General features: G+C 53.7%; 1 protein-coding gene across 5 annotated transcripts in view; it reads right to left on the reverse strand.

Annotated features, from left to right (window-relative positions):
- TNXB (tenascin XB) overlaps positions 1-12,077 on the reverse strand; it is a 55,470-nt gene that overhangs the window by 19,714 nt on the left and 23,679 nt on the right. For 3 of the 5 annotated variants that reach the window (XM_023624640.2, XM_023624639.2, XM_023624637.2), the window contains 8 exons: positions 11,017-11,376; positions 7,544-7,849; positions 6,211-6,510; positions 4,648-4,935; positions 4,035-4,343; positions 2,941-3,255; positions 2,496-2,819; positions 1,791-2,141 (listed from right to left, as the gene is read on the reverse strand). In XM_023624640.2, the coding sequence (XP_023480408.2) occupies positions 1,791-2,141; positions 2,496-2,819; positions 2,941-3,255; positions 4,035-4,343; positions 4,648-4,935; positions 6,211-6,510; positions 7,544-7,849; positions 11,017-11,376 (2,553 nt within the window). The remainder of the gene's footprint in view (positions 1-1,790; positions 2,142-2,495; positions 2,820-2,940; positions 3,256-4,034; positions 4,344-4,647; positions 4,936-6,210; positions 6,511-7,543; positions 7,850-11,016; positions 11,377-12,077) is intronic. The other 2 variants (XM_023624641.2, XM_070245338.1) reach the window with 2 other exon arrangements.

Consider the following 12,077-nt stretch of genomic DNA (forward strand, 5'->3'; position numbering starts at 1 on the left):
TTCTTTTTTTTTCAGTTATTTTTTACTTATGTTTACAATTCTTTCTTTCTTTTTTTGGTGAGGAAGATTGGCCTTGAGCTGACATCTGTTGCCAATCTTCTTCTATTTTGTATGTGGAACACCACCACAGCATTGCGTAACGAGTGGTGTGTAGGTTTGTGCCCAGGATCTGAACCTGTGAACCCCAGGTCACTGAAGCAGTGTGTGTGAACTTAATCACTACACCACTGGGCCTGCCCCTGTTCATTTTTAAAGGTACAATCATTGTATTGTGGTTATTTTAAAATAGTCTCTTTAGCAGCTGGCCTGGGGGCATAGTAGTTAAGTTTGCACACTCTGCTTCGGTGGCCTGGGGTTTCGCAGATTTGGATCCCGGGTGTGGACCAACACATGGCTCATCAAGCAATGCTGTGGCAGCATCCCACATACAAAATAGAGGAAGACTTGCACAGATGTTAGCTCAGTGACAAGCTTCCTTAAGCAAAAAGAAAAAAAGAGAAAGATTGGCCACAGATATTGGTTCAGGGCCAATTTTCCTTGCCTAAAAAAATAAAATAAAATAGTCTCTTTAAAAAGAGCAATAGGGGCTGACCCCATGGCCAAGTGGTTAAGTTTGCATGCTCAGCTTCGGTGGCCCAGGGTTTCGCCAGCTCGGATCCTGGGCATGGACACAGCATCTCTCATTAAGCCATGCTGAAGTGACGTCCCACATGCCACAACTAGAAGGACCCACAACTGGAATATACAACTATGTACTGGGGGGGCTTTGGGGAGAAGAAGGAGAAAAAACAACAGAAAAAAGAAGATTGGCAACAGATGTTGGCTCAGGTATCAATCTTAAAAAAAAAAAAGAGCAGTATATTTAAATATGTGATGATGAAGTATACAGTGTCTGGATGAGTTTTAAAATATCACAGTGGTATAGCCATACAATGGGATACTATCTGGCTGTAAAGAATGAAGTTCTACTGCATGGTACAAACAGGTGAGTCTCAGAAACGTGCTCAGTGCAAGAAGCCAGACACAAAAGAACACATACTGTAGGATACCATCTACATGGTACATCCAGAAAAGGCAAATCTAGGAGACAGGAAATAGAATAGTGGTGGCCTAGAACTGGGTGTAGGACTGGATGTGGACACCAGGTTTCTTCTTGGGGTGATGGAAAAGTTCTAAAAGTAGACAGTGGTGACAGTTGCACAACTCTGTAAAATTACTAAAAATCGATGTCATATACTTAAAACAGGTGAATGTTATGGTATGCATATTATACCTCAATAAAGCTGTTAATGAAGAAAACTCTCCAGTGGGGGAGGGCAGGAAGGAGTTGGGTACGGATGAGCCAGACTGGCCGGGAGTCAATATTTGGTTGAAGCAAGGTGATGGATACATGGGAACTCATTACACAATTCTTTCTCTTTGTGTATATGTTTGAAATTTTATATAATAAATATTTGTTGAATGAATGAATGAATATTTCATGGCATTTGTCGTAACTCCAAAAAGAAGTTCTTTCCAGAGTTCCCAGGCAAAGCAGAGAGCCATAGACCGGTCAGTGCGTTAGTGCCTGGAGGCCTCAGTCCCCCAGGGCCTCTCTCAGATGGGCCTGGTACTCTCTGGGACTCGCTCTTGCTGCCTCCACATCACACCTGTCCTGAAGTGTTAATGGACAACGGATGGGTTAGAGGTTTGGGGTTTTGGGATCCTGGGTTTCCAGTGGAGGAGACTCTGGAGGCTCCACTAAAGAGAACTTTCCAGAGACCCCCAAGGGCCCTTTAGCAGTCACTTACCCGTCACGCCCACCGTGGACACAGGCCCCACACGATGCCCTTCGTACAGGCCATATAGGTTCATCTTGTACTTGCGCCCCGGCTCCAGGCCCCCAATGGTGACCTCCCTCTCCTCACCCCTGACACGCACCACCTGGGGCCGTCCGTCCCTGTCCTTGTACTGGACAGTGAAGAAGTCAAAGTGACCCTGGGGGACGGTCCAGGACAGGCTCAGCGAGTCTGGGGAGGATCCTGTCACCATCAGCTCCCCAAGGAGGGGCTCCTCGGGGGGCTCTGGGGCCTCTGTGCCGGGTTCCGTGAGGCTGGGGGTTTCCTCCACCTCTGTGGGGGTAGGGGTCTCTTCCTCTGCAGCTGAGAAAGAGACAGAGAGAGGGTGAGGCAGGGTCCCCGGGAGATGTCCTTGGGTCTTCTCCCAAGCTGTGGCCCTGACTGGGGGCCCTGAGGTCAGTTCAGAGGGGCCTAAGGAGGCTGGGTGGTGCTGCTCCGTCCACATTTCAAAAACATGCCCAGGGCCTCTGGGGGCAGCTCTGGGACCCAGGGCAGCCACCAGTATTGCTCAGGGTGGCCCTTCCCTGCCCAGGAGGACCCATTGGTCCTCAGGGAGCTAGGGAATGGGAGGGGCACAAAGGGCCCCATGGCTCAGCCTCCAGCAGAGGGTCTCCTGTATCCCACTCACCCACCCTGGGGTTTCCACCGTCTACTCACCTGTCACCCCAATGACAGAGATGGGGCCCACACGCTGGCCATCATGGAAGCCGTACAGGTTCATCTTGTACTTGTGGTCTGGCTCCAGGCCCAAGACGGTGACCCTGTCCTCGTGCCCCGGCACTCGCACTGCCTTGGGCTGCCCGTCCCCGTTCTTGTACTGGATCAGGAAGTGGTCAAAGTGGCCCTCGGGGACTGTCCAGGAGAGGCCTAGGGAGTCAGGGGTGGCGTCTGTCACTGCCAGCTCCCCCAGGTGCGGCTTGAAGGGAGGCTCGGGGGTCATGGTAGGAGGTTCTGAAGGTTCATCCTCTTCCTCTCTTGGGACTGAACACAGACAGAGAGACAAGGACCTGAGAGGGGGGCAGGGTGTCCATGGTACTGTGCTCTCCTCCGGCTCTCACAGCCATCTGGAAGGGAGCAGACAGGGAGGAGTTCTTTTGCCCACCTGTCAGGGCCTCAATCTGAGCAGGACCCACACGCTGCCGGCCGTGGAAACCGTATAGGTTCACGAGGTATCTGTGGTCAGATTCCAGGCCAGAGAGGGTGATGTCATTCTGGTCGCCCCCTAAATTGACCACTTGGAGTCGTCCATCTTGGTCTGTGTACTGGACCTCGAAGGAGTCAAATTCTCCCTGAATCGCTGTCCAGGATAGACGCAGGGTGTGCGGCGTGGCCTCCTCCAGGGTCAGCTCTCCGAGGTGGGGCTCAGACGCTGGAGGGCTTGGGGCCATGGTCTCAGCTTCAATTTCTTCCCTGGGGGCTGGTTCAGAGAGACAGGTAGAGATGGGTGACGGGTCTGTCGCAGCACCAAGACTCTCCAAGAGGAGGGAAGGCGGGAGGGAGGTGAAGGCAAGAGGTCAGTAATAAAAAGGACCAACTATTGATACACAGGGATGAATTTCAAAAGCATTATGCTAAGTGCAAGAAGCCACCACAAAAGACTGTGTATTGCATGATTCTGTTAGATGAAATGCTGAAGAAGGCAAAAGTATGGGGCTGGCCCCGTGGCCTAGTGGTTAAGTTCGCGTGCTCAGCTGCAGGCGGCCCAGTGTTTCGTTGGTTTGAATCCTGGGCCTGGACATGGCACTGCTCATCAAACCACGCTGAGGCAGCATCCCATGTGCCACAACTAGAAGGACCCACAAAGAAGAATATACAACTATGTACTAGGGGGCTTTGGGGAGAAAAAGGAAAAAAAAATCTAAAAAAAAAGAAGGCAAAAGTGTAATGACAGAAACGATTGGTGGTTGCCAGAGGCTGGGGTTGGGGGATTGATGGCAAAGGGGCACAGGGATACTTTTGGGGTTAATAGAAATGTTTTATATCTCAGTTGTGGTAATGATTTCATGACTTCTACATTTGCCAAAACTCATTGAACTATTCTCTTAAAATGGGTGAATTTTATCGTACGTAACCTATGCCTCCATTAAGCTGATTCCTTCCCCCAAAAGAAGGGAAATAGAAATCATGCGGTTTGGTCAGACCAGGAGAGCCAGGCAGGAAGGAGGAGCAGCCTGTTCCAGCCGCAGCCTCACTCACCGGTCATGGCCACAGCTGAGATGGGACCCATGCGCTTGCCCTGGTGCAGCCCGTAGAGCAGCAGCTTGTACCTGCGGCCAGAGTCCAGGCCCGAGATGCTGACCTCCCTGAGGCCGCCCTCCACGGGCACCACCTGGGGCTGCCCGTCCCTGTCCTTGTACTGGACCACAAAGGAGTCAAACTGGCCCTCAGGGACTGTCCAGGAGAGGCCCACGGAGTCCGGTGTCACGCTGGTCACCTGCAGCTCATCCCCCAGACGAGGTTTTGGGGGACGCTTTGTGCCAGCATTGTCCGTAGTATTCCGGGTCTCTGAGATGGAGACACAGAGAGGAAATGGCTGAGCTGTTTCTGGAAGGCTGAGTGACCTCAAAGGGCTGGACTGAGAGGTCTAGGGACAGGGCTTTGCCATGGCTGAGTCCTACAGGGCTGGCGCTATGAGCTTGTGCAAGGAGAATTTGGGGCTGGATCCTAGCCGGAGTGGCTGGGGCCAAATAACAACTGTGATGGCAGCCACCAAAAGTGATCGCCTGCTGCCCTGGCCTGGCAGGGTGCCACACACTTTCCCCAGGGGGCCTCTGGGGGCAGAGCCGGGCCCTGCAGGGGATGCCCTCACCTGTGGTGCCGTCTGCAGTGAGGGGGCCGTGGCGCCTCTTGCCCAGGAGGCCGTAGAGGAGGAATCTGTACTTGCGGCCGGTGTCCAGAGGGGTGATGGTGACCGAGCGCTCATGGCCCTCCACAGGCACCACCCGGGGCCCATCCCTGTCCTTGAACTGGACCACAAAGGAGTCAAAGTGGCCCTCAGGGACTGTCCAGGAGAGGTGCAGTGAGTCTGGGGTGGGGTCTGTCACCCACAGCTCCCCGAGGCGGGGTGGGGTCCCTGGGCTGGCGTCACCTTGGGCAGCTGACAGAGAGAAAAGGTCTTTGCGTTTATTTTTTTCCACAGTGACTCCTTGACTGCCTCCTGCTGAGTTGGAAAAACCAGAACTACCCAAATGCTCAGTGTTTCCCCAAAATATTTCCATCACCCTCCCATCCGTGCCACCATGCCCAACTGGCCCATGCCTCTGCCCACTCAACCAATGCAGGGAGAGGTCTTCTGTCCTGAGTCATCTCTGGGAAAGGAGATTCCCTAGCTTCCTGCTTATCTTATTCCTCTTGCTGTCCAGATTCTTCCCACCTATCAGAGACTATTTCCTTAGACGGTATAGCTTATCACAGACTTGCTCTGTTTATTTCCTTTTACCAAGGAGCCTACTCTTTGTGATTTGACTGGCCCCTGGGGAAATCTGAGGGTCCTAGGGACGTCAGAGGGGGTACAGGATCTCTGATGGGGGCAGAGAGCAGGTGAGGAGGCAGGATATTATGATGGAGGAGACCCTTGTAGGACCTGATGGAAAAGTGGGAGCTGCCTGTGTGTGGGGGGGAAGTAGGGGGAAAAGAAGGGAAGCTCAGACGAGGAGAGGATCTCGTGTCTGCCCAAGGAGCCACCCCGAGGCCTGAGGAGGAGCTGGCCTGCTGCCTTCCTGGACAGCGAGGACGCTGACGGCATTGTTATTGCGAGAGTTTTCTGGCAACAGGGAGCCCCCAGAGGCAGGGGAGGGCCTGGACCAAAACCCAGGAAAGGGGCACAGCTGGGCAGCCAGCCCTGGGCTCCTCCGGTCCCCAGTTTCTGAAGCTCCAGGAGGAGGGCAGAGGAGGAAAGGGGTCCTCTTGGGGAGGGAGATGTGGGACCCAATGGGCCTGAGCCAGTAGGGTGAGAAACTGGGTGAGAGTGAAAGGAGAGACGGCAAAACTCACAGGATGTGATGGCCACAAAGGGCTGAGGACCTGCAAGGCCCAGGGAGGTGGGAAGGGCTCCTGGCTGCCTTCACCCCCTTTCCCAGAACCCCCAGCTTCCCATGTTCCACCTTCCAGGAAGGGATCCGAAGGAGCTTCCCTCATTCAACAGAAGTAGGAATTATGAGGAGAGAAGAAAAATCAGCAGGGGGAGCAGATCCAGCAACTGGCCCCATTTGTCTGCTCTCATCTGCCTTGGACAGGAGCAAGCAGTATTGTTCTTTGAATGCAACAGAAGAGTTGACAAAGGGGAGGCCTTGCAGAAGGGAGTGGAGATCAGGAGTGTGACAAAGGGCAAAAGCTGGGGCCTCAGGCTTGGCTTCCTGGGGGTCGCTCTTACCCGTCTTTGCCTCCACAGAGACTGGGCTGCGTCGTTTCCCATCCTGGATCCCAAAGAGCAGGAACTTGTATTTCCTACTGGGCTCCAGGCCAGGGATGGTGACCTCGCGCTGGTCTGCAGCCACAGGCACCACCTGGGGCTGCCCATCCCTGTCCTTGTACTGGACCACGAAGGAGTCGAATTCACCCTCGGGTTCTGTCCACGAGAGGCCCACGGAGTCCTGGGTCACATCTGTCACTGTCAGCTCCCCCAGGCGTGGCTCCTGGAGGGACTCTGTGGCTGGGGCTGGCAGGAGGGGAGCTAGGAGCCAGGAAGACAAAGAACATGGCTGAGACCTCTGGCACAAGAACTCCCCACTCCCAGGGCTCCTGGGCTCTGAGGGCCTCCAGGGGGCCTTGAACTCAGAGGGGAAATAGGTCTTTATTTTCTCTGACCTCTAACTGAAATGTAGCATTTCCTTCAATGATGAATTAGGACACCAACCACAGTGGTTCTAGCAGTGTCTGTCACTTTGTCATCAGTAGGAATCACAGATGTTTTCACATCCCCTTAGAATGACTGCAGAAACTTCAAAATACCATTTATACTCATCACTACTTCTAAACGTGGGTAAGTTATTACACATGCCACTGAGTCTTGTGACTTCATGAATAGAGAAGGCTCTGTATTACTAAGTCATAAATTTGTATTTAAAAGTATTTTGATAATTGTATATCAATACAATTGGTTTCCTTTGTAATCCTATGCATTTTATATTATAAATTTTAAAATGTGGCTCTGAGAGGGTTCCATGGGTTTCACCAGACGCTGTGGCACAAAAATGGCGGAAACCTGTACCCAGGAAGCCTGAGGGTGGGAAGGGGCTCAGAGCCCAGAGCAAGGGCCACTTCCTGAGGGGAGAGACTTGGCAGGCTGCAAGGGAATGCAGCTCGGGCCAGGGGGCTGAGGGCCTCCGAGAAGAGATTCAAGGGATGTGTATCATTTAACCCCAATAAAAAAGGGCAGCAGGGGGAGGCGGCAGCTGTATCCAAGTCACAGCAGGGTTATAAAGAGAAGGGGAGGAAACAGCTGTGGACAATCAGAGAGGGAGAGACGAGAGAGTCTGAGACAGAAGGAAGACACTCCTACCTGGAGGAGGGGGCAGAGTGGAGTTGAGGACTGGAGGGCAGGGAAGGTTCCAGCCTGAGCGGGGAGCCAAGGGGTCAGGATACAGACTAGATGCCTGTGACCCCGAGAAAGACCTGGTGGGGGCCACTAAGGCAGGACCCGAGAGAGGGATTATGGGGGCACTCTGGGTAACCAGGGATGGGGATGGCCTTACCCCGTCACTCACCCGTCACAGCTATCACAGAGAGGGGGCCCATACGCTGCCCACCATGTAGCCCGTAGAAGTTTATCTTGTATTTGTGTGCAGGCTCCAGGCTGGGGACAGTGGCCTCACGCTGGTCTGCATCCACAGGTACCACCTGGGGCTGCCCATCCCTGTCCTTGTACTGGATCATGAAGGAGTCAAATTGGCCCTCAGGGACGGTCCATGCGAGGCCCACAGAGTTGGGAGTCACATCCGTCACTGTCAGCTCCCCCAGGCGTGGCTCCATGGGGTGCTCTGTGGCTGGAGGAGTCTCTTCTGGCTGTGGAGCTGAGAGAGAGAGGGGGGGGCTGTTAGGAGAAACCCCTGTTTCTCTTGGTTGTAATTATGTCTGTAGTTTTTGTGGTGCCCATGAGGTGGTTCTACAGTAATTGGCAATATCTCTCCGGTTCACAACCCTTCACTAAGTCCCTGCCAGAATCTGGGGCTGTGCTTGGGCGGAGGGGTGTCAGACATCACAGAAACCCTGGGAAAGTGGCTGAACTTCCATCTGTACGTCAATGCGTCCAACACCTCTTTCCAGACCTCCCCGCCTCACCGTGTTTGCTCAGCATCTTCCTTGGGTGCCTAATCCGTGTCTCAAACTCAACAGGTCAAAAAACCGAGCCCAGGGACGCCCTCCACAGCCTTCCCGCCTCAGCGACATCACAACTCCATTCTTGGAGTCATCCCTGCGTCCTCTCTTAGACCCCACATCTGGCCTGTGAGTAAGTCCTGTTGGCACTACCTTCAGAAGCTGACCCCTCCTCATCCACTCTGCTCCCGCCGCCGCCGCCGTCTCCAAGCACCAGCGGCTCTTACTGGATTATATAACAGTCTCCTGAACCATCTCCTCCCTCCTCCACCCTCACTCCTTTCGCTCTGTTCCCCGCTGTTAACACATTCATCAGAGCCTGTTCCCTTAGTGGCTTCCATCTCAGAGCAAAAGCCAATGGCCTCCGAGGTCCCACATGTTCATCTCTCACATAAGCCCCCCACCCCCCATTCCAAAACATTCCTCCTGGTCCACAGATGATCAGGACACCTTCCCTCTGCCCCAGAGGCCTACGTGGCTTGAACTCTCCCTTCAGGTCTTTCTTCCACAGGCCCTTTCCTGCTGCCTTCAGGCCCACTCACCAACTCACCTACTGGCCTTTGCTTTGCTCCCCAGCTTTCATCACCATCACATACAGCACCACTGATATGTTTGTGCACTGTGGTGCCTGCCTCCCTCTGCTAGAATGTGAGCGCCACAGGCAGAGCTTTGCTGTGTTCACTGCTGTGTCCCCAGTGCCCAGCACACAGTGGGTGCTCCACAGATGTTTGTTAAATTAAGATGTGTCTGCACACTGAGCTGGGAAAGGCCAAGCTCAAGACCTGCAGGTCCCCGTCGCCCGAGAATGAGCTGAATCTGGGAGGCCTTCCTTATTAGTGACCGAAACTGGAAGGTGGTCCCAAGAGGTAATATGGCAGAGGGGGTGGCTGGGTGGGTGGGGTTCCCAACAGCTTGTTTCTCTGGCTCCTGTGGGAGGATAAGACTAGGCTCCAGACAGATAAAATCTGCTTGAAAAACGGGCTGGTGATGAGGCCTTAGGAAGATGGAAATGAGTCTGAGAGGGGGAGAACAAGGATGGAGGTGGCTGAAGAGGGGTGGGAGTGACCACCATGTATTGACAAGGTGGTCAGTTGACAAGGGGGTACCTGGTATACTAGGCACTAGGTGCCAGGCCAGGCATGGTATTTCATTTCATTTGCCTTCTAGCTCTGTTAGTTCCTGTAGCATCCATGTCCTGCTAATTTTTGCCCTCTCTATACTCCTTTCCCTGAGGGAGAGAAACTGTCCCTCACCATCAAGCCTTACTGTTGGTGGTCTGGCTTAACCAGGAATGGTGAGATTAGAACTCCCAGGAGTGTAACAGTCCCCATGCTGCATTTGGGAAAATCCTTTTCCAACTTAGAAATGTTTCTAACTAGCTCCATGTGTTTCTTCTCCTAGCAACGGTACAGTGTGCACTGTGTGCCAGGCGCGGCCCCTCAGTCAGCTCAGTGGTCTCACCTGCCTGCTCTGATAATGAATATCATGCTTGTTTCTTTCTTAAAGGGACACTTATATTTTATCCAGGATAATACATGTTTTAAAATTTCCAGGATCTGTACACAGATATACAGTGATTTCTCCACAGAGGGTTTGAGCAGAAAGTTGAAATGAGCCAAGAATGTGCTAGGCAGGTTACATCCCCACCTCTAACACTTACGACACGGTGGGTGTTGCTTGCCCTACCTTGAAGATGAGAAAGCTGAGGTTCTTAGAGAGAAGGTAACTTTTTCAAGATCATGCAGCCAAGAACCGGGAGAAGCCGGGAATGGAATTCAGTTTGTCAGATTCCAGAACTCTCTTTTCCTCTATTGCACTGCCTCAGTCAGTGCCCAACACAGCCTATCCTTACCTGGGGACCAGGGACAGGGCCTCACAGAGCCCAGTGGGACTGCCAGGACAGAAGGATGGACCGAGGGTCACCCCAGGAGAAACTCTGGCAGCATGTTCTGGGCCTGGCATGAGCCTCCCTTCCTCCCTCTACATCAGGCCCACAGCACAGTAACTCAGGGTGGCTTTACCCTCTCCCTCCTGTCACTGCTGACTGAGGCAAAGAAAGGAAATTGGGAGGGGAAGGTTCTGGAAACTAAGCCAACCAAGTCGCTGTGAGGTTGGGCTTGTGGAAGCACAGAAACACATGCTCTGGAAACCTATCTGTTTCTATGCTGTTAAGTTGTTAATCTTTCTCTTATTAGTAAAAGCTGCTTTTGAAAAAGGTTGTTTTGCTCTCAGTGAGCAAAGGGGAAGAGAGATGCCCCTCCTCGTGAGCAGGCTGGGCTGGTCAGCAAGAGGGTCCCAGAGGCCTGCCTGGGACCCTGGCCCTCGCTGAGGCTCTAGAAAGGAGGTGCCCAGGCTGGGTCCTTTGTGGTGGCTGAGGTGGCCCTGTACCCAGCCCGAGACGGGGTGGAAGGGATGTTTCTCCTTGTGGTAAAGAAAGTTCCTAGCTGCACTGACGAGGAGGCCAATGTCTCATGCACATTCTCACCATCTAACCAGCCAAAGGGGACAGAGCAGACCCCAGAATAAGGGTAATTATAATAATCGTAGCGGCAAACCCTGACAGCATGTTTCTTCCATGCCAGGCCCACTCTTAGTGCTTTATGTCTGCTAACTCATTTAATCCTCATAACAGTTCTGTGAGGTGGGTGGTGTTATCCCCATTTTACAGATGAAGAAACAGGCGCAGAAAGTTTAAAACTTGCTCAACCTGGTTGCAGCCCAGTCCCCAGCAAACTGCTCTTTCTAGGTCTTCCCCAAGCAGGTGGGAGCTTGTGTTTCCACTGCAGCAAAAGAGAGCAATTGCCACAGAGAGACTGGGGGCCACCAGCGGGAGGAAAAGGAACCAGGCCCCATCTTCACTCACCGGTCACGCCCACCGTGGACACGGGGCCCACACGCTGTCCCTCGTACAGGCCATACAGGTTCATCTTGTACTTGCGCCCCGGCTCCAGGCCCCCAATGGTGACCTCGTTCTCCTCACCCCCGACACGCACCACCTGGGGCCGGCCATCTCTGTCCTTGTACTGAACGGTGAAGAAGTCAAAGTGGCCCTGGGGGACGGTCCAGGACAGGCTCAGCGAGTCTGGGGAAGATCCTGTCACCGTCAGCTCCCCCAGGAGGGGCTCCTCGGGGGGCTCTGGGGCCTCTGTGCTGGGTTCTGTGGAGCTGGGCGCCTCCTCCACCTCAGTGGGGCTGGGGGTCTCATCTGCAACATCCTGGGGGGCTGAGAGAAGAGATGGAGATACAAGCTTTGCTGGTGATATTAACCATGACAATAAAGCACACCCAGCAAATACAGTCCTCAAGCTGTAGGCTTAAGGGCTAGTGAAGCCTTTGTAGTAGCCATTCAGCAACTTATCGATGGAGACAGGCCCCTATCCCCCATCATGTACTGCAGGCAGGATTGTACTGGTGGGCTCCATGGGGGCGGGGGTCTCTTCTCATGTCTGAGAAAAGGAGCTGAGATGGGAAGAGAGGAAACTGAGAAACTCTTCTATACTGTGCTCACTGACAGTGCTGACCTCAGGGATGGGAGGGGGCACTGAGCCTCTTTCCACCTGTGTTCTTCCCTTTCACCTCCTGCCCCTCCCAGGGCTTCCAGCTGCTCCCACCCTGCTTAGCAGGACAGGGGACAGATGTGGCCCCTGCAGCCTGGCTTCTCCCTCCCCTCTAACCCCCAGGAATGGATTGCTAAGGCAGGGCTTCAGACAAGACTGGGAGAAAGATTTAGGGGTAGGGGCTAGGGAGGGCCATGCTCTTCCCTGGCTGGGTCTAGAGTCACAGCCCCGAGGGCACCAACCACCATCTGCTGCAGCTAGATCATTGCTGAGGCTGCATGGAGTCGGGGGACTGTCCAGCCCTTGTGACCCCCTTCCTGGTCCATGAGGGACTACTTAAGGGACAGGAGATTGAGGAGGGAGCAGG

This window comes from Equus caballus, chromosome 20, assembly GCF_041296265.1.
Source record: "Equus caballus isolate H_3958 breed thoroughbred chromosome 20, TB-T2T, whole genome shotgun sequence".
Lineage (NCBI taxonomy): Eukaryota > Metazoa > Chordata > Mammalia > Perissodactyla > Equidae > Equus > Equus caballus.